Here is a 23,797-nt window from a genome sequence, read left to right on the forward strand (position 1 = left end):
TTCTATTAATGATGTTCTAAAAACTCACTTAGTTCTATTAATGATGTTCTAAAAACTCACTCAGTTCTATTAATGATGTTCTAAAAACTCACTCAGTTCTATTAATGTTCTAAAACTCACTCAGTTCAATTAATGTTCTAAAACTCACTCAGTTCTATTAATGATGTTCTAAAAACTCACTCAGTTCTATTAATGATGTTCTAAAAACTCACTCAGTTCTATTAATGATGTTCTGAAAACTCACTCAGTTCTATTAATGATGTTCTAAAAACTCACTCAGTTCTATTAATGATGTTCTAAAAACTCACTCAGTTCTATTAATGTTCTTAAACTCACTCAGTTCTAGTAATGTTCTAAAAACTCACTCAGTTCTATTAATGTTCTAAAAACTCAATCAGTTCTATTAATGTTCTTAAACTCACTCAGTTCTATTAATGTTCTTAAACTCACTCAGTTCTATTAATGTTCTAAAAACTCACTCAGTTCTATTAATGTTCTAAAACTCACTCAGTTCTATTAATGTTCTAAAAACTCACTCAGTTCTATTAATGTTCTAAAACTCACTCAGTTCTATTAATGATGTTCTAAAAACTCACTCAGTTCTATTAATGATGTTCTAAAAACTCACTCAGTTCTATTAATGTTCTAAAAACTCACTCAGTTCTATTAATGATGTTCTTAAAACTCACTCAGTTCTATTAATGATGTTCTTAAAACTCACTCAGTTCTATTAATGATGTTCTTAAAACTCACTCAGTTCTATTAATGATGTTCTAAAAACTCACTCAGTTCTATTAATGTTCTTAAACTCACTCAGTTCTATTAATGTTCTTAAACTCACTTAGTTCTATTAATGTTCTTAAACTCACTCAGTTCTATTAATGTTCTAAAACTCACTCAGTTCTATTAATGATGTTCTTAAAACTCACTCAGTTCTATTAATGATGTTCTTAAAACTCACTCAGTTCTATTAATGATGTTCTTAAAACTCACTCAGTTCAATTAATGTTCTAAAACTCACTCAGTTCTATTAATGATGTTCTAAAAACTCACTCAGTTCTATTAATGTTCTAAAACTCACTCAGTTATATTAATGTTCTAAAACTCACTCAGTTCTATTAATGATGTTCTAAAAACTCACTCAGTTCTATTAATGATGTTCTAAAAACTCACTCAGTTCAATTAATGTTCTAAAACTCACTCAGTTCAATTAATGTTCTAAAACTCACTCAGTTCTATTAATGTTCTAAAACTCACTCAGTTCTATTAATGATGTTCTAAAAACTCACTCAGTTCTATTAATGATGTTCTAAAAACTCACTCAGTTCTATTAATGTTCTTAAACTCACTCAGTTCTATTAATGTTCTAAAAACTCACTCAGTTCTATTAATGTTCTAAAAACTCACTCAGTTCTATTAATGTTCTTAAACTCACTCAGTTCTATTAATGTTCTAAAACTCACTCAGTTCTATTAACGATGTTCTTAAAACTCACTCAGTTCTATTAATGTTCTTAAACTCACTCAGTTCTATTAATGATGTTCTAAAAACTCACTCAGTTCTATTAATGATGTTCTAAAACTCACTCAGTTCTATTAATGATGTTCTAAAAACTCACTCAGTTCTATTAATGTTCTAAAACTCACTCAGTTCAATTAATGTTCTAAAACTCACTCAGTTCTAGTAATGTTCTAAAACTCACTCAGTTCTATTAATGTTCTAAAACTCACTCAGTTCTATTAATGTTCTAAAACTCACTCAGTTCTATTAATGTTCTTAAACTCACTCAGTTCTATTAATGTTCTTAAACTCACTCAGTTCTAGTAATGTTCTAAAACTCACTCAGTTCTATTAATGTTCTAAAACTCACTCAGTTCTATTAATGTTCTAAAACTCACTCAGTTCTATTAATGTTCTTAAACTCACTCAGTTCTATTAATGTTCTAAAACTCACTCAGTTCTATTAATGTTCTAAAACTCACTCAGTTCTATTAATGATGTTCTTAAAACTCACTCAGTTCTATTAATGTTCTTAAACTCACTCAGTTCTATTAATGTTCTAAAACTCACTCAGTTCTATTAATGTTCTTAAACTCACTCAGTTCTATTAATGTTCTAAAACTCACTCAGTTCTATTAATGATGTTCTTAAAACTCACTCAGTTCTATTAATGATGTTCTTAAAACTCACTCAGTTCTATTAATGATGTTCTTAAAACTCACTCAGTTCTATTAATGATGTTCTAAAACTCACTCAGTTCTATTAATGTTCTTAAACTCACTCAGTTCTATTAATGTTCTTAAACTCACTCAGTTCTATTAATGTTCTTAAACTCACTCAGTTCTATTAATGTTCTAAAACTCACTCAGTTCTATTAATGATGTTCTTAAAACTCACTCAGTTCTATTAATGATGTTCTTAAAACTCACTCAGTTCTATTAATGATGTTCTTAAAACTCACTCAGTTCAATTAATGTTCTAAAACTCACTCAGTTCTATTAATGATGTTCTAAAACTCACTCAGTTCTATTAATGTTCTTAAACTCACTCAGTTCTATTAATGTTCTTAAACTCACTCAGTTCTATTAATGTTCTAAAACTCACTCAGTTCTATTAATGATGTTCTAAAAACTCACTCAGTTCTATTAATGTTCTGAAACTCACTCAGTTCAATTAATGTTCTAAAACTCACTCAGTTCAATTAATGTTCTAAAACTCACTCAGTTCTATTAATGATGTTCTAAAACTCACTCAGTTCTATTAATGATGTTCTAAAACTCACTCAGTTCTATTAATGTTCTTAAACTCACTCAGTTCTATTAATGTTCTAAAACTCACTCAGTTCTATTAATGTTCTAAAACTCACTCAGTTCTATTAATGTTCTTAAACTCACTCAGTTCTATTAATGTTCTAAAACTCACTCAGTTCTATTAACGATGTTCTTAAAACTCACTCAGTTCTATTAATGTTCTTAAACTCACTCAGTTCTATTAATGATGTTCTAAAACTCACTCAGTTCTATTAATGATGTTCTAAAAACTCACTCAGTTCTATTAATGATGTTCTAAAACTCACTCAGTTCTATTAATGTTCTAAAACTCACTCAGTTCAATTAATGTTCTAAAACTCACTCAGTTCTATTAATGATGTTCTAAAACTCACTCAGTTCTATTAATGATGTTCTAAAACTCACTCAGTTCTATTAATGTTCTTAAACTCACTCAGTTCTATTAATGTTCTTAAACTCACTCAGTTCTATTAATGTTCTAAAACTCACTCAGTTCTATTAATGATGTTCTAAAACTCACTCAGTTCTATTAATGTTCTGAAACTCACTTAGTTCAATTAATGTTCTAAAACTCACTCAGTTCAATTAATGTTCTAAAACTCACTCAGTTCTATTAATGATGTTCTAAAAACTCACTCAGTTCTATTAATGATGTTCTAAAACTCACTCAGTTCTATTAATGTTCTAAAACTCACTCAGTTCTATTAATGTTCTAAAACTCACTCAGTTCTATTAATGTTCTTAAACTCACTCAGTTCTATTAATGTTCTAAAACTCACTCAGTTCTATTAACGATGTTCTTAAAACTCACTCAGTTCTATTAATGATGTTCTAAAACTCACTCAGTTCTATTAATGATGTTCTAAAACTCACTCAGTTCTATTAATGTTCTAAAATGTTCAATTAATGTTCTAAAACTCACTCAGTTCTATTAATGATGTTCTAAAAACTCACTCAGTTCTATTAATGATGTTCTAAAAACTCACTCAGTTCTATTAATGATGTTCTAAAAACTCACTCAGTTCTATAAATGTTCTAAAACTCACTCAGTTCTATTAATGTTCTAAAACTCACTCAGTTCTATTAATGATGTTCTAAAACTCACTTAGTTCTATTAATGATGTTCTAAAACTCACTTAGTTATATTAATGATGTTCTAAAACTCACTCAGTTCTATTAATGTTCTAAAACTCACTCAGTTCTATTAATGTTCTAAAACTCACTCAGTTATATTAATGATGTTCTAAAAACTCACTCAGTTCTATTAATGTTCTAAAACTCACTCAGTTCTATTAATGTTCTAAAACTCACTAAGGGCTATTAATGATGTTCTAAAAACTCACTCAGTTCAATTAATGTTCTAAAACTCACTCAGTTCAATTAATGTTCTAAAACTCACTCAGTTCAATTAATGTTCTAAAACTCACTCAGTTCTATTAATGATGTTCTAAAAACTCACTCAGTTCTATTAATGTTCTAAAAACTCACTCAGTTCAATTAATGTTCTAAAACTCACTCAGTTCAATTAATGTTCTAAAACTCACTCAGTTCTATTAATGTTCTGAAACTCACTCAGTTCTATTAATGATGTTCTAAAAACTCACTCAGTTCTATTAATGATGTTCTAAAAACTCACTCAGTTCTATTAATGTTCTAAAAACTCACTCAGTTCTATTAATGTTCTAAAACTCACTCAGTTATATTAATGATGTTCTTAAAACTCACTCAGTTCTATTAATGTTCTTCTTAAAACTCACTCAGTTCTATTAATGTTCTTAAACTCACTCAGTTCTATTAATGATGTTCTAAAAACTCACTTAGTTCTATTAATGATGTTCTAAAAACTCACTCAGTTCTATTAATGATGTTCTAAAAACTCACTCAGTTCTATTAATGTTCTAAAACTCACTCAGTTCAATTAATGTTCTAAAACTCACTCAGTTCTATTAATGATGTTCTAAAAACTCACTCAGTTCTATTAATGATGTTCTAAAAACTCACTTAGTTCTATTAATGATGTTCTAAAAACTCACTCAGTTCTATTAATGTTCTAAAAACTCACTCAGTTCTATTAATGTTCTAAAACTCACTCAGTTATATTAATGATGTTCTAAAAACTCACTCAGTTCTATTAATGTTCTAAAACTCACTCAGTTCTATTAATGTTCTAAAACTCACTAAGGGCTATTAATGATGTTCTAAAAACTCACTCAGTTCAATTAATGTTCTAAAACTCACTCAGTTCTATTAATGTTCTGAAACTCACTCAGTTCTATTAATGATGTTCTAAAAACTCACTCAGTTCTATTAATGATGTTCTAAAAACTCACTCAGTGCTATTAATGTTCTAAAAACTCACTCAGTTCTATTAATGTTCTTAAACTCACTCAGTTCTATTAATGTTCTGAAACTCACTTAGTTCTATTAATGATGTTCTAAAACTCACTCAGTTCTATTAATGTTCTAAAACTCACGCAGTTCTATTAATGTTCTAAAACTCACTCAGTTATATTAATGATGTTCTAAAAACTCACTCAGTTCTATTAATGTTCTAAAACTCACTCAGTTCTATTAATGTTCTAAAACTCACTAAGGGCTATTAATGATGTTCTAAAAACTCACTCAGTTCAATTAATGTTCTAAAACTCACTCAGTTCAATTAATGTTCTAAAACTCACTCAGTTCAATTAATGTTCTAAAACTCACTCAGTTCTATTAATGATGTTCTAAAAACTCACTCAGTTCTATTAATGTTCTAAAAACTCACTCAGTTCAATTAATGTTCTAAAACTCACTCAGTTCTATTAATGTTCTGAAACTCACTCAGTTCTATTAATGATGTTCTAAAACTCACTCAGTTCTATTAATGATGTTCTAAAACTCACTCAGTGCTATTAATGTTCTTAAACTTCAGTTCTATTAATGTTCTAAAACTCACTCAGTTCTATTAATGTTCTAAAAACTCACTCAGTTCTATTAATGTTCTTAAACTCACTCAGTTCTATTAATGTTCTAAAACTCACTCAGTTCTATTAATGATGTTCTTAAAACTCACTCAGTTCTATTAATGTTCTTAAACTCACTCAGTTCTATTAATGATGTTCTGAAACTCACTCAGTTCTATTAATGATGTTCTAAAAACTCACTCAGTTCTATTAATGATGTTCTAAAAACTCACTCAGTTCAATTAATGTTCTAAAACTCACTCAGTTCAATTAATGTTCTAAAACTCACTCAGTTCTATTAATGTTCTTAAACTCACTCAGTTCTATTAATGATGTTCTAAAAACTCACTCAGTTCTATTAATGATGTTCTAAAAACTCACTCAGTTCTATTAATGATGTTCTAAAAACTCACTCAGTTCTATTAATGTTCTAAAACTCACTCAGTTCAATTAATGTTCTAAAACTCACTCAGTTCTATTAATGATGTTCTAAAACTCACTCAGTTCAATTAATGTTCTAAAACTCACTCAGTTCTATTAATGATGTTCTAAAAACTCACTCAGTTCTATTAATGATGTTCTAAAAACTCACTTAGTTCTATTAATGATGTTCTAAAAACTCACTCAGTTCTATTAATGTTCTAAAAACTCACTCAGTTCTATTAATGTTCTAAAACTCACTCAGTTATATTAATGATGTTCTAAAAACTCACTCAGTTCTATTAATGTTCTAAAACTCACTCAGTTCTATTAATGTTCTAAAACTCACTAAGGGCTATTAATGATGTTCTAAAAACTCACTCAGTTCAATTAATGTTCTAAAACTCACTCAGTTCAATTAATGTTCTAAAACTCACTCAGTTCAATTAATGTTCTAAAACTCACTCAGTTCTATTAATGATGTTCTAAAAACTCACTCAGTTCTATTAATGTTCTAAAAACTCACTCAGTTCAATTAATGTTCTAAAACTCACTCAGTTCTATTAATGTTCTGAAACTCACTCAGTTCTATTAATGATGTTCTAAAAACTCACTCAGTTCTATTAATGATGTTCTAAAACTCACAGTGCTATTAATGTTCTTAAACTCACTCAGTTCTATTAATGTTCTAAAACTCACTCAGTTCTATTAATGTTCTAAAACTCACTCAGTTCTATTAATGTTCTTAAACTCACTCAGTTCTATTAATGTTCTAAAACTCACTCAGTTCTATTAATGATGTTCTTAAAACTCACTCAGTTCTATTAATGTTCTTAAACTCACTCAGTTCTATTAATGATGTTCTAAAAACTCACTCAGTTCTATTAATGATGTTCTAAAAACTCACTCAGTTCTATTAATGATGTTCTAAAAACTCACTCAGTTCTATTAATGTTCTAAAACTCACTCAGTTCAATTAATGTTCTAAAACTCACTCAGTTCTATTAATGATGTTCTAAAAACTCACTCAGTTCTATTAATGATGTTCTAAAAACTCACTCAGTTCTATTAATGATGTTCTAAAAACTCACTCAGTTCTATTAATGTTCTAAAACTCACTCAGTTCTATTAATGTTCTAAAACTCACTCAGTTCAATTAATGTTCTAAAAACTCACTCAGTTCTATTAATGATGTTCTAAAAACTCACTTAGTTCTATTAATGATGTTCTAAAAACTCACTCAGTTCTATTAATGTTCTAAATACTCACTCAGTTCTATTAATGTTCTAAAACTCACTCAGTTCTATTAATGTTCTAAAACTCACTCAGGGCTATTAATGATGTTCTAAAAACTCACTCAGTTCAATTAATGTTCTAAAACTCACTCAGTTCAATTAATGTTCTAAAACTCACTCAGTTCTATTAATGTTCTGAAACTCACTCAGTTCTATTAATGATGTTCTAAAACTCACTCAGTTCAATTAATGTTCTAAAACTTCAGTTCAATTAATGTTCTAAAACTCACTCAGTTCTATTAATGATGTTCTAAAACTCACTCAGTTCTATTAATGTTCTAAAACTCACTCAGTTCAATTAATGTTCTAAAACTTCAGTTCTATTAAAAACTCACTCAGTTCTATTAATGATGTTCTAAAACTCACTCAGTTCTATTAATGATGTTCTTAAAACTCACTCAGTTCTATTAATGTTCTAAAACTCACTCAGTTCTATTAATGATGTTCTAAAACTCACTCAGTTCTATTAATGTTCTAAAACTCACTCAGGGCTATTAATGATGTTCTAAAACTCACTCAGTTCAATTAATGTTCTAAAACTCACTCAGTGCTATTAATGTTCTTAAACTCACTCAGTTCTATTAATGTTCTAAAACTCACTCAGTTCTATTAATGTTCTAAAAACTCACTCAGTTCTATTAATGTTCTTAAACTCACTCAGTTCTATTAATGTTCTAAAACTCACTCAGTTCTATTAATGATGTTCTAAAAACTCACTCAGTGCTATTAATGTTCTTAAACTCACTCAGTTCTATTAATGTTCTAAAACTCACTCAGTTCTATTAATGTTCTAAAACTCACTCAGTTCTATTAATGTTCTTAAACTCACTCAGTTCATTAATGTTCTAAAACTCACTCAGTTCTATTAATGATGTTCTTAAAACTCACTCAGTTCTATTAATGTTCTTAAACTCACTCAGTTCTATTAATGATGTTCTAAAAACTCACTCAGTTCTATTAATGATGTTCTAAAACTCACTCAGTTCTATTAATGATGTTCTAAAACTCAGTTCTATTAATGTTCAAAACTTCAGTTCAATTAATGTTCTAAAACTCACTCAGTTCTATTAATGATGTTCTAAAACTCACTCAGTTCTATTAATGATGTTCTAAAACTCACTCAGTTCTATTAATGATGTTCTAAAAACTCACTCAGTTCTATTAATGTTCTAAAACTCACTCAGTTCTATTAATGTTCTAAAACTCACTCAGTTCAATTAATGTTCTAAAAACTCACTCAGTTCTATTAATGATGTTCTAAAAACTCACTTAGTTCTATTAATGATGTTCTAAAAACTCACTCAGTTCTATTAATGTTCTAAATACTCACTCAGTTCTATTAATGTTCTAAAACTCACTCAGTTCTATTAATGTTCTAAAACTCACTCAGGGCTATTAATGATGTTCTAAAAACTCACTCAGTTCAATTAATGTTCTAAAACTCACTCAGTTCAATTAATGTTCTAAAACTCACTCAGTTCTATTAATGATGTTCTAAAAACTCACTCAGTTCAATTAATGTTCTAAAACTCACTCAGTTCAATTAATGTTCTAAAACTCACTCAGTTCAATTAATGTTCTAAAACTCACTCAGTTCTATTAATGATGTTCTAAAAACTCACTCAGTTCTATTAATGTTCTAAAAACTCACTCAGTTCAATTAATGTTCTAAAACTCACTCAGTTCTATTAATGTTCTGAAACTCACTCAGTTCTATTAATGATGTTCTAAAAACTCACTCAGTTCTATTAATGATGTTCTAAAAACTCACTCAGTTCTATTAATGTTCTAAATACTCACTCAGTTCTATTAATGTTCTAAAACTCACTCAGTTCTATTAATGTTCTAAAACTCACTCAGGGCTATTAATGATGTTCTAAAAACTCACTCAGTTCAATTAATGTTCTAAAACTCACTCAGTTCAATTAATGTTCTAAAACTCACTCAGTTCTATTAATGATGTTCTAAAAACTCACTCAGTTCAATTAATGTTCTAAAACTCACTCAGTTCAATTAATGTTCTAAAACTCACTCAGTTCTATTAATGTTCTGAAACTCACTCAGTTCTATTAATGATGTTCTAAAAACTCACTCAGTTCTATTAATGATGTTCTAAAAACTCACTCAGTTCAATTAATGTTCTAAAACTCACTCAGTTCAATTAATGTTCTAAAACTCACTCAGTTCTATTAATGTTCTAAAACTCACTCAGTTCTATTAATGATGTTCTAAAAACTCACTCAGTTCAATTAATGTTCTAAAAACTCACTCAGTTCAATTAATGTTCTAAAACTCACTCAGTTCTATTAATGACGGAGCTGCTCTTCCTCCTGGGGAAGGACTGCCCGTTCCATGATCTCGCCATCACGGTTGACAACTCCATTGTGTCCTCCTCCCAGAGCGCTAAGAACCTTGGCGTGATCCTGGACAACACCCTGTCGTTCTCAACTAACATCAAGGCGGTGGCCCGTTCCTGTAGGTTCATGCTCACCCTGCCTCACAGGAAGCGGCGCGGGTCCTAATCCAGGCACTTGTCATCTCCCGTCTGGATTACTGCAACTCGCTGTTGGCTGGGCTCCCTGCCTGTGCCATTAAACCCCTACAACTCATCCAGAACGCCGCAGCCCATCTGGTGTTCAACCTTCCCAAGTTCTCTCACGTCACCCCGCTCCTCCGCTCTCTCCACTGGCTTCCAGTTGAAGCTCGCATCCACTACAAGACCATGGTGCTTGCCTACGGAGCTGTGAGGGGAACGGCACCTCAGTACCTCCAGGCTCTGATCAGGCCCTACACCCAACAAGGGCACTGCGTTCATCCACCTCTGGCCTGCTCGCCTCCCTACCACTGAGGAAGTACAGTTCCCGCTCAGCCCAGTCAAAACTGTTCGCTGCTCTGGCCCCCCAATGGTGGAACAAACTCCCTCACGACGCCAGGACAGCGGAGTCAATCACCACCTTCCGGAGACACCTGAAACCCCACCTCTTTAAGGAATACCTAGGATAGGATAAGTAATCCTTCTCACCCCCTTTTAAGATTTAGATGCACTATTGTAAAGTGACTGTTCCACTGGATGTCATAAGGTGAATGCACCAATTTGTAAGTCGCTCTGGATAAGAGCGTCTGCTAAATGACTTAAATGTAATGTAAATGTTCTGTACAAAGATAGAGATTAACATCCACAAGGCCACTTCAGCAGAAGCATTGCTGATCGGTCTCCCAACAAGCATTGCTTCATTAAACAAAGCCCCGAGCTGCTCAGTATGACCACTTCCCTTCTTCCTACTAGCTGATTGGTTGACAGAGAATCTACCCTTTCAAAAGTAGCGTCCATGTTTTTCACGCATGCTCCCCTGACAGGGTTCACCCAGAGTTAACTGCCCACACACAATTCCACTGCTCCTCTCCTCTCCGCTCTGGGAAGCACTCACACATTAAATGCTCAAACACACTAGATAATAATCCCCATTACACTGTTTGATATGTGTCAAGGTTGTTCTGGTGCTTTTAATCTTGTTGTCCAAGTGGATTTTGAGTTTCCTAAGTAGCTTGGTGTTGTGTTGTACATATCTTGTGAAGTGTTTTCCAAGGTAACATAGTGCATCTTTGTTCATTGGTACAACTGTCTTTCCCATGTCTTTTACTGCCACTTTTAGTTGCACTATATACAGTTCTTACTGTAGTATAAACAAAAATACATTTCATTCAAGGTAAAATAAATAAAATAGTTCCATGGCACACAACGCTCCTAAAACAACGCTCCTCACACAACGCTCCTAAAACAACGCTCCTCACACAACGCCCTTCACACAATGCCCTTTACACAACGCCCTTCACACAACGCTCCTCACACAACGCCCTTCACACAACGCTCCTAAAACAACGCTCCTCACACAACGCCCTTCACACAACGCCCTTTACACAACGCCCTTCACACAACGCTCCTCACACAACGCTCCTCACACAACGCCCTTCACACAACGCCCTTCACACAACGCTCCTAAAACAACGCTCCTCACACAACGCCCTTCACACAATGCCCTTTACACAACGCCCTTCACACAACGCTCCTCACACAACGCCCTTCACACAACGCTCCTCACACAACGCTCCTAAAACAACGCTCCTCACACAACGCCCTTCACACAATGCCCTTTACACAACGCCCTTCACACAACGCTCCTCACACAACGCCCCTCACACAACGCCCTTCACACAACGCTCCTCACACAACGCTCCTCACACAACGCTCCTCACACAACGCTCTTCACAAACGCCTTCACACAACGCTCCTCACACAATGCTCCTCACACAACGCTCCTCACACAACGCCCTTCACCAAACGCCCTTCACACAACGCCCTCACACAACGCCCTTCACACAATGCCCTTTACACAACGCCTTCACACAACGCTCCTAAAACAACGCTCCTCACACAACGCCCTTCACACAATGCCCTTTACACAACGCCCTTCACACAACGCTCCTCACACAACGCCTTCACACAACGCTCCTAAAACAACGCTCCTCACACAACGCCTTCACACAATGCCCTTCACACAACGCCCTTCACACAACGCTCCTCACACAACGCTCCTCACACAACGCCCTTCACACAACGCTCCTCACACAACGCTCCTAAAACAACGCCTCACACAACGCCCTTCACACAATGCCCTTTCACACAACGCTCCTCACAACGCTCCTCACACAACGCCCTTCACACAACGCTCCTCACACAACGCTCCTAAAACAACGCTCCTCACACAACGCCTTCACACAATGCACAACGCCCTTCACACAACGCTCCTCACACAACGCTCCTCACACAACGCCCTTCACACAACGCTCCTCACACAATGCCCTCACACAACGCTCCTCACACAACGCTCTTCACACAACGCCTTCACACAACGCTCCTCACACAATGCTCCTCACACAACGCTCCTCACACAACGCTCTTCACAAAACGCCCTTCACACAACGCTCCTCACACAACGCCTTCACACAACGCCCTCACACAACGCTCCTCACACAACGCCCTTCACACAACGCTCCTCACACAACGCTCCTCACACAACGCTCCTCACACAACGCCTTCACACAACGCTCCTCACACAACGCTCTTCACACAACGCCCTTCACACAACGCCCTTCACACAACGCTCCTCACACAACGCTCCTCACACAACGCTCCTCACACAACGCCCTTCACACAACGCTCCTCACACAACGCTCTCACACAACGCTCCTCACACAACGCTCCTCACACAACGCCCTTCACACAACGCTCTTCACACAACGCCCTTCACACAACGCCCTTCACACAACGCTCCTCACACAACGCTCTTCACACAACGCTCTTCACACAACGCTCCTCACACAACGCTCTTCACACAACGCTCTTCACACAACGCTCTTCACACAACGCCTCACACAACGCTCCTCACACAACGCTCTTCACACAACGCTCTTCACACAACGCTCCTCACACAACGCTCCTCACACAACGCTCTTCACACAACGCTCCTCACACAACGCTCTTCACACAACGCCTCACACAACGCTCTTCACACAACGCTCTTCACACAACGCTCCTCACACAACGCTCTTCACACAACGCTCCTCACACAACGCTCTTCACACAACGCCCTTCACACAACGCTCCTCACACAACGCTCCTCACACAACGCCCTTCACAGAACGCCCTTTACACAACGCTCCTCACACAACGCCCTTCACACAACGCCTCACACAACGCTCCTCACACAACGCCCTTCACACAACGCTCCTCACACAACGCTCCTCACACAACGCCCTTCACACAACGCCCTTTACACAACGCTCCTCACACAACGCTCCTCACACAACGCCCTTCACACAACGCCCTTACACAACGCTCCTCACACAACGCTCTTCACCAAACGCCCTTCACACAACGCTCCTCACACAATGCTCCTCACACAACGCTCCTCACACAACGCTCTTCACCAAACGCCCTTCACACAACGCCCTCACACAACGCTCTTCACACAACGCTCTTCACACAACGCTCTTCACACAACGCTCTTCACACAACGCTCTTCACACAACGCTCCTCACACAACGCTCTTCACACAACGCTCTTCACACAACGCTCTTCACACAACGCTCCTCACACAACGCTCTCACACAACGCTCTTCACACAACGCTTCACACAACGCTCCTCACACAACGCTCCTCACACAACGCTCTTCACACAACGCTCCTCACACAACGCTCTTCACACAACTCTTCACACAATGCTCTCACACAACGCCTTCACACAACGCTCCTCACACAACGCTCCTCACACAACGCTCTTCACACAACGCTCTTCACACAACGCTCCTCACACAACGCTCTTCACACAACGCTCCTCACACAACGCTCTTCACACAACGCTCTTCACACAACGCTCCTCATACAACGCTCCTCACACAACGCTCTTCACACAACGCTCCTCTATATCTCCCCAGTCTGGGCATAGAGAACTAGGTACTGAAACATTTGGTCTGAAGACCATAAAGCCCCAAGTCTCTGTAGTGACAAGTGAGTGACGCCTTATGCTCACTAATTTTAGCATGCTATTTCAGGGGGTGGTAAAAATACATTCTCAAAAGAGCATTGAGGTAATGTGTTCCACCTTCTGCACAATTCCTCTCCTCTTCTCGCTCTCTCTATCAATGTCACTATCACACACAGATCACACGCATGCTCGCATGCACACACACACACACGCACACACAAATCACACATCATCAGGTTAAAAAAAATAACATGTTATCTCACCTGCCCTGTACAGAGTTAGCTGCGGCCTGCATGACAGCGGCGGCTGCCTCCTGGGCCTTGCGGTTGACATTGCCCAGTGAAGGAGGGCCCATCCCAGGGCCGGCTGGCTGGGGCATACTGGGGGAGCTGGGGGCCATGTTGGGGTAGGGGCGGCTGCCCACACCAGGACTGCGGCCCATAGGCTGCCCGGGACCCTGGCCGTGCATGGGGCTGCTGGCATTCATACCCTGGCTGTTGGTAATGCCAGAGCCTGGCCCGGGGCTGCTGTAGTTGGCACTGGGGGTCCCGCCGTAGTTGGGTGGACGTGGGTAGTTTCCTGAGGAGAGAGGAGACATAGAACATCTGGGAGTGAGTAGACACCAGGTTAACAATAAAAATAAATGTATCCCTCAACATGAATAGTGACTGTAATGAATTCAGTCATATATTTTATGGTAGTTTCACGAAGCCAATCGCTCTGCACCCACTACAGAGGAGAACCTAGAGGTCTGGCACACAAGGATAATCTTATATTCGAGTCAACTGATTATTTTTTATTTTTAGATTTAAGCATCTGCTAAATGACCATATCATTACAGTATGTAGCTACGACGCATCAGCACAAGGATAACATTGTTATAGGAATTAAACTTCATATGTCAAATAAAAGCAAATGTCAGATAAAACCGCTTAACTGACACATACTACAGCATGACATTTTTCACTCAATAGCCTCTGTAGTGTGCATCTATGCAGATGTGGATACAGGTGTTGGTTTCACTGAAGCTTTTGCTATTGACATTGGCTGCAGATCTGATATCTATGGGAGGGGAGGGATGCTGAATTGGCATGGGAGCAATTGCACAGCTTAAGCATGAGTCTGAGAAACACTTGAGAGTCATTCTAATCTGCAGTGAAGGCTTTCTCCCTGCCCCAGCAGCCATACAGGCATGACGACACAATCCTTCCTAAAGCACACTTAAACCCCTTTTTGGATCAACATAGTCCAGAACCAGCTGGAAAAGGAGTCTCACACACACACACAAAGCAGGCATGGGTAGTTTCCACCGTGATTTTTTTAATCTAAGGACAATTCCATGAAAAATAGAAAATGTGGCGTCCCTTTTGTGAAGGTGGCTATTTATTTTGATTTGATTAAGAGTGCTTTAGTTGGGGCTTACAGCCTAATCCTCTGAGAATATGTCTGGAAAAGGGGATCAAGTCGCTTTAAACCAAAAGGTTTTTTTGGCTCTGAATGAGGGAGTTGAATGAAAATATTCTGTGTGAGGAACTGACTCCAAAAATGGAAATGTCTTTTGGTATCCTCGAGCTGCTTCAGTGGAAAGACATTCCGCATGACATAAGCCTGTCCAACAGCAAAAAAGTCCCCCCCTCTGAGATTTATATCTCAAAATAAAATAATTTCCCATGAAACTCTGCTGCTCCAGTTGAATTTGTCCAGAATGTGTGATGAAATCTAGTGTATGAGGAGATGCAGAGAGTCAGATATGTATCTGGGGAGGTAGCTGATTTGGAACACTGTTGACACCTGTCAAGGGTTTTAGGGCCCCATCTTAAACTTTCCAAAAAGGAAACCGTTCAGAGAAAAAGGGGGATGGAAGACAAACACAGTAGGATGTTTAAAACATGGATAGGGGAAGGTGTGCCTGTGTGCATTTGTGGTGTGTGTGTGTGTTTCTGTAAATGTCTGTGTGCAAGTAAAAAGTGAGGCACAATACCATTCCACTCTTTCCAAAGCAGTGACATAGTTGAGAAGAGAGCCATGGGAATCATCTGGTGTGTGGTATCCTCTCTCTCCTTCCCATTCTACAGTACTGTACGTGCTGCAGCTGAAACGACTGAGTCAGAGGCCTATCTCATCCCACACAGTCACAGTGGCTGGACCCTGGCTCTGCTCCATGGATTCTCACTGCTCTGTGTGTGTGTGTGTGTGTTTGCATGTGTGTGTGGACACTGTGGTTCTTGGCTGTGCTCTCGCTCTCCTTCTCTGGTTTTGACTTTTTTTTACTCCGATTGGCTTTTTCCATCTTTAGCACCCAAGCTCCTGTCCAAAAAAAGAATGAGGCAGTGCCTGTGAAGTTTCCAGAGACCGCCCGGCCAGGGTCCTAATCTACTGTGGTTTACACTGACACAAACGTCACCATGAGAGTCCTATGAACGAGGACATTCACATTAAACTGGACAGAGTTGATCAGTCATACTGACATTTATGAGACATTTATGAGACAGTTTAAGAGTGCCAAGTTTAGGGGGACCAGAGATACGCTTAAAAAATATATACAGTACATGACCAGAAGTGTGTGGACACCTGCTCGTCAAACATCACATTCCAAAATCATGGGAATTAATAAGGAGTTGGTCCCCCCTTTGCTGCTATAACAGCCTCCACTCTTCTGGGAAGGCTTTCCACTAGATGTTAGAACACTGCTGAGGGGACTCGCTTCCATTCAGTGACAAGATCATTAGTGAGGTTAGCATTAATGTTGGGTGATTAGGGCCAGGTGTTTCGGTCAGGGCTCTGTGCAGGCCAGTCAAGTTATTCCACACCGATCTCGACAAACCATTTCTGTATGGACCTCGCTTTTTGCACAGAGGCATTGTCATGCTGAAACAGGAAAGGGCCTTCCCCAAACGATTGCAACAAAGTTGCCGTTAAGATTTCCCTTCACTGGAACTAAGGGGCCTAGCTCAAACCATGAAAAACATCCCTTGACCATTATTCCTCCTCCACCAACCTTTACAGTTGGTACTATGCAATTGGGCAGTTAGCATTCTGCTGGCATCTGCCAAACCCAGATTTGTCCGTTGGACTACCAGATGGTGAAACGTGATTCATCACTCCAGAGAGCGCGTTTCCACTGCTCCAGAGTCCAATGGCGGCGACCTTTACACCACTGACATTTAGTATTGTGCATGGTGATCTTAGGCTTGTGAAATCACTCAGCTCTTCAGTAAGGCCATTCTACTGCCAATGTTTGTCTATGGAGATTGTATGGCGGTGTGCTTGATTTTATACACCTGCCAGCAATGGGTGTGTCTGAAATAGCTGAATCCCCTATCCTTGAAGTGTCCACATACATTATATATATATATATATATATATATATAAAAGTATCTTTTATTTTATAAAGGTTTGTTTTGCTTTTTTCGAGGGGCGAGAAGGATCCACATTCAGCTTAACTGTAAGAATTTCTTCTTCAGGGTGAGAAGAGCTCATTTCCAGGATGGTTGGTACTGTAGCTGGTGCTGTGCCAGACTGCTGCTTCAGGGCAGATTAGTGTTGCCTCTTCCTGCTCTGCTCTGCCCTCTACAGCCACTGAGGGGCCCATCTCTCACCCAGAGTACCGCCACATCTTCTAGGGCTGCTCTGAGTGACATCTCGTCCTCATTCAGACTTTTACACAACATTCAAACAGCTGATCATCACCGGATCCTTCTTTTGCTGTTTAGACACATTTACAAGTAAAACAGAGAGAAAAGCACCAGAAAGATGTAATTTCTTCTCCATACCCTCCTGTTCTCCTGACCCTCCCTCCTCTCTCAGGATACAGTGGTCTTTAGGAGGTGTGGTATTTATAACCCTCAGAGAGAAGACTGTGGTGCATTACCAATTACATGGATATTCCAGGCTTGGTCACCCTTTCTGAGGATGCTGTTGCCGAGCTGTATTCTAATCCCCACACTCCCGCGGGAAAAGGAGGACTGTGACCGAACAGATTACAGACACTGCTTCCTCAGCAAAATGGATGCAGCATTGCTAACAGCCGGCTCGCCCATCCCTGGCCACTGCAGGAAAAAAACCCTGTGTACCAGAGAATAGCTGCCCACTGAATCTGTGGACACCATCACTGAGGAATGTAACACATATTACATGGCTGCGGCTGTATTCTACAGCTGCAGAACATACAGAATGGGCAGAGTTGCTTGGCTAATATATAAGAAAATACTGTATAGCATGTTGCTGAACACAAACAAATTGGGAAGGATGACATCTTTTTTTGGAGAAACGAATTATGCGTAGAAGTATAATTTTTTCCTTTTCCATTCTATCACTCTGAAATTCTCTCACCTTTTCCCTCCCCTCTCTACCCCCCCCGCTATTAGATCCTCTCAGAGCCACCTCAGCATCTCTCTCAGCAGGGCGTTTGTGGTGCAGAAGCTCTGGAGCACCTCAGGGCTTCGTACTCAGTCCAACCCATTTCCCAAAACCTCCACTGCCCTTCCGGCACCCTGGGATCGAGCTTTCCTTTAACCGAATTAGGTATAAGGGCCCAGCAAAGCATCCAGGCTCACAAACTGCTGTCCAAAGCAGGTTGATTGTGGAATGTTAGGTGTGGGAGAGGCACAGCAGGCGTTTCCTCTTTTCACTGACTGTCTTATAGAGCATGTCTGCAGAGCAGCTGAGCTAACAACTGGAGGTCTTTAAAGAGCTTGGTATCAACAACTAGATAATGTTAAAGAACTTGTGCCGCTTGTGTTTGAAAGGGAGTTCAAAGGGCGGTCAACATATTTTGTACTTTGTACATTTTGTACATTGTAAGTGGTCAACCAGGATGCTGTACCTCATTGCATTAGTAAAGACCCAGCTAACAATTATATAGAGGGAAAACATTTTTGTAATGTTTCCCCTAATGTTTGAGTTAGTTAGGGTAACATTATATCTATGTTAGCAAAAATCTTTTGGCGTTAAGAGTTACAAGAACATTCCCTTAATATCAAACAGCACATGCCCAGAACATGGTTGCCATGTTCTCAGAACATTGCAAGAACATTTCTGTGTATCAGTTATCAGAGCCCCACCTGTTCAGCCAAAATAAAAAATAATACTAATAATTGTTGCCTGTTTTGCTTGTTATTTTGGCAATGATATATGTCACATATCAGTTCGTAAAGAATGTAAAAAAATAGAATAATTTTGTTAATAAAGCTGCATACGAACATGGTTTCTATTTTTCTTTCTTGATTAAGTCAGCTCCAAAATGCAGATGTTTCAGTACTTTCTGTGGTGGTGGTGGGGCAGCCAGCAGAAAATATAGAGCGTAAAGGTTGGTAATGCTCCCTAGTTGCGCCGTGATTGGCTCAGTGTTCTGTCACTTATGGGGACACTACGTCATCGCAAAATCAAACATTTCATCAAATCACGTTATATCTACCGTAGCTTTGATCGGACTTATCATGTCAACATCATACTTTTAAAATCTTAGCTAGCAAGCTAGCTTCTTAGGGAAGTTTGGATGACTGAGGTGCCCAAAGTAAACTGCCTGTTACTCAGGCCGAGAAGCTAGGATATGCATATAATTGGTAGTAGTGGATAGAAAACACTCTAAAGCTTCTATAACTGTTAAAATAATGTCTGTGAGTATAACAGAACTGATATAGCAGGTGAAAACCCGAGGAGAATCCATCCGTTTTTTTTTTAGCTCACCACTCATTGTAATGGCTGTTTATGGGAAAATCAATGGAATACCTCCCAGATTGCAGTTCCTATGGCTTCCAGTAAATGTCAACAGTCTTTAGAAAGAGTTTCAGGCTTGTTTTGAAAAATGAGCAAGAATTTGTAGTTTTTCTAGGTAGCGCCCCTTTTGGCTGAAGTATTGTGGTGTGCGTAGATGAGGGTGCGCACTTTGTTATTTATCTCCGGTAATGAACATACTATTCAACGTCTTAAATTTGATCATTTATTTACATATTAGGGTACCAGAGGATTGATTAGAAACGTTGTTTGACTTGTTTGGATGAAGTTTATTGGTCATTTTTGTGATTAATTTGTATCCATTTTGAACGAGGGAAACCGGTGGATTACTGAAGGACTTTATCGAACAAAAAAACTAATTGTTATGTAGCTGTGACCCTTGGGATTGCAAAGAGTGGAAGATCTTCAAAGGTAAGTTATTTATTTATCGCTATTTCTGACTTTCGTGACTTTCGTGACGCCTCTGCTTGTTTGGAAAATGTTTATAATGTTTATAATGCTTTTGTATGCGGGGTGCTGTCCTCAAATAATCGCATGGTATGCTTTCGCCATAAAGCCTTTTTGAAATCTGACAAAGCAGCTGGATTAACAAGAAGTCTAGCTTTTAAACGATGTAAGACACTTGTATTTTCATGAATGTTTAACAATACGAATTCTGTATTTTGAAATTTGCTCACAAGAAGGACAGTCACACCACATTCCTGTTCAACTTGGCACAGCACAACAAGGTAAGTCCAAAAATGTATTGTATGCTGCTGCATAAATTATGCAATATACCAGGGAGATATATATACTGTAGCTAAGAAAGTAATACTAAGTGTATGTTGTGTAGTAAGCTGGTGGTGTGCCTTGTGCCTCAACCTAATCATTTTATCACTGTCCCCTTCATTTGAAAAAGAAGAGCCGCACACTCTAGGAGCTTAGATGCAATTATTTTATAATATAATAATTTAATAATATACTCTGATGAAGACAGCTTGTCTGTCGAAATGTTGGTTATTAGGTTATTCAATTATTGCATCTGAGTTCCTAGAGTGTGCGGCTCTCCATTTATTTTTCAAGTGTTCTACAGTGGATCCTCCTTTACATTTACATTACATTTAAGTCATTTAGCAGACGCTCTTATCCAGAGCGACTTACAAATTGGTGCATTCACCTTATAAAAGTTGTGTCATACTGCAGCACACTTTGCGTGCAGCTGCAGCATTCTGTGGCACATCATTTAATTTGCAGACATTTTTATTACAAGTTATTACTAGTTTGACCACCAGAGGGCATCTTTGAGAAGCATTTGATAGTATTACGTATTGGCATTACCAGATACCATTACCAAATACCATTTAAAAAACTTTATTTTTGTAATAACATAGTACAGTATATGGGATTGATTTGAATACATTTTGCTTAATTAATATTATGGTGTTTCTATTCAGAGAAAAACAAAACTCTCAGGGTTTCCATTAGGATGGAATGGAAAATATGGTGCTGTACAACGTGACGGTCAGGAGTAGGCTACAGGATTGGAGGATTCTAAATTGTTTGCCTTCATTAGACAACTTTGTTGTAAATCAGTGATATTTATTCCCATAATAATTCGTTATGGATCCATAACTAAATCAACATCTGCATTTTGAAAATAGTATTTATTTAATCATTATTTTATTAACGAAATGTGTTCATTTGTTTATTCGGCTACTGTGCAGTCTACAATACATACTGTAGTTAACATGGAAAAGTGCCTAATTCCTTACATAAGGGAGAGCAGGCCATGTTTGTTCTACAGAATGCAAGACACGCGGGAGACCGGTGTTATTTCATAATTGTGATGTCTTCACTATTACTCTACAATGTAGAAAATAGTAAGAATAAAGACAAATCCTGGAAGGGGTAGGTGTCCAAACCTTTGACTGGTACTTGCCTAATTAATATGATTAATATTATGGTGTTTCTATTCCATGAAAAATGAAAAACCCTCTGGGTTTCAGTTAGAACAGAAAATATGGCGCTGTACAACGTGACGCTCATAAATTCAGTGTTGTCAGATTGTCAGTTTGTAAATTCAGTCCGTTTGCTCTCGAGCGAACACTGGAAGTTCGGGCCGAGGAGTACGGTTGGTTTGATCATTCTGGCCTTACAACGGAAGTCAAGCACCCAAGCTAACTTGCTAGCTTGCTAGCTACTTCCAGACACAAACGAGACCACTCTGACCATTTTACACGCACTAGCAGAGCTGGTAAGGCAGTTTTCGTGGTAACCAGAGTTTTGGTGACTGTAACTGTTTATTTAATTATGCTTTTTTGCTGATGGTTACTGACACCGGCCATATTTAACCGGTGTTGAGCGCTCGTCAATGAACTATTCTGCGCTCTGGTACACTCAGACGAGAGTGCTCTGAAGTTTGCGTACAGTCGTGGCCAAAAGGTTTGAGAATGACACAAATATTAATTTTCACAAACTCTGCTGCCTCAGTTTGTATGATGGCAATTTGCATATACTCCAGAATTTTATGAAGAGGGATCAGATGAATTGCAATTCATTGCAAAGTCCTTCTTTGCCATGCAAATGAACTGAATCCCCCAAAAACATTTCCACTGCATTTCAGCCCTGCCACAAAAGGACCAGCTGACATCATGTCAGTGATTCTCTCGTTAACACAGGTGTGAGTGTTGACGAGGACAAGGCTGGAGATCACTCTGTCATGCTGATTGAGTTCAAATAACAGAGTGGAAGCTTCAAAAGGAGGGTGGTGCTTGGAATCATTGTTCTTCCTCTGTCAATCATTGTTACCTGCAAGGAAACAGGTGCCGTCATCATTGCTTTGCACAAAAAAGGGCTTCACAGGCAAGGATATTGCTGCCAGTAAGATTGCACCTAAATCAACCATTTATCGGATCATAGGACCACACGTCATCATTTTGTGCCTGAGTGGCTCGCTTGTGAGCTTGCTGGCATGATATGGTAGCATTTTTGGTTGTGCATCAAGAATTCTGCATACAGTAGCAAGTTTGTTTGAAGGTGTGGTTATTTACAGGCAAATTGTTATATGCCATGGAGGTACATTTGTGTCTTTTTGTCAAGAGAAAACCTTTTTTTTTCAATCGAAAATAATTGTTCTGAAAGTAACCTTTTTCCGACATAAAGGAAGTCATACCGGACACCTACGAAGAAGGACTGTGTGATGATGGCATCTCAGGTAAGCAGCACTGGGCGTTCTTCCGTCCAACTTTTACATAGCTAGTAGTTAGCTCCTACGATTCAGTGTAGGTTCATAACATTCTACTATATTACATAGATACATTACATACATACATACATACATACCATAGAATGATAAATCATGCAATTATTATTCTCAACCTAAACAATAGCATTTAGCTACAAACGCCTGTTCTTGCCATTTTCAGGTGGATTAATCTAACTTTCTTTCATGGCAACTCATAAGCAGGCCATGTCCTATTTGTTTCATAGTCAATATATAATACATATTTCATGACAGTGAAATGGTTAGCTTTTTTTACAGAAGGATGAAAGAACACAACATGTCTCTCAGGGAATGCTATTCTTATATGTCAGATGAAGAGTTAGACCAGTAAGTCAGCGCCATTAACTTCATTGGGATAGGGGGCAGTATTTTCACGTCCGGATGAAAAGCATTCCCAAAGTAAACTGCCTGTTTCTCAGGCCCAGATGCTAGGATATGCATATAATTGGTAGATGTAGATAGAAACCACTCAAAAGTTTCTAAAACGGTTACAATTATGTCTGCAAGTATAACAGAACTTATTTGGCAGGTGAAACCCCGAGGACAAACCATCCAGGGAAAACATTCTTTTGAGGTCACTGTGTTTTCAATTGGTTTTCTATGGGAAACTATATTTATGAGGAACCTGGTTGCAGTTCCTATGGCTTCCACTAGATGTCAACAGTCTTTAGAAATTGGTTGATGTTTTTCTTTTGAGAAATTAAGAAGTAGGGATGTTCATTGTGAGTGTCAAGCCAAGTGGACTCTTCTGTTTTTTTGGCACAAATGAACTTGAGCTCGCTCCACTTTGTTTTTATCCGCTATT

At 38.2% G+C, this 23,797-nt stretch overlaps 1 protein-coding gene across 1 annotated transcript in view; it reads right to left on the minus strand.

Moving 5' to 3' along the window:
• The window catches only part of LOC118362155 (AT-rich interactive domain-containing protein 1B-like), a 329,171-nt gene that overhangs the window by 58,080 nt on the left and 247,294 nt on the right, over positions 1-23,797 (minus strand). The window contains 1 exon segment of the mRNA XM_052485389.1: positions 14,258-14,573. Coding sequence (XP_052341349.1) covers positions 14,258-14,573 — 316 coding nt within the window.

The sequence above is a fragment of the Oncorhynchus keta genome, chromosome 29, assembly GCF_023373465.1.
Source record: "Oncorhynchus keta strain PuntledgeMale-10-30-2019 chromosome 29, Oket_V2, whole genome shotgun sequence".
NCBI classification, from domain to species: Eukaryota; Metazoa; Chordata; class Actinopteri; order Salmoniformes; family Salmonidae; genus Oncorhynchus; species Oncorhynchus keta.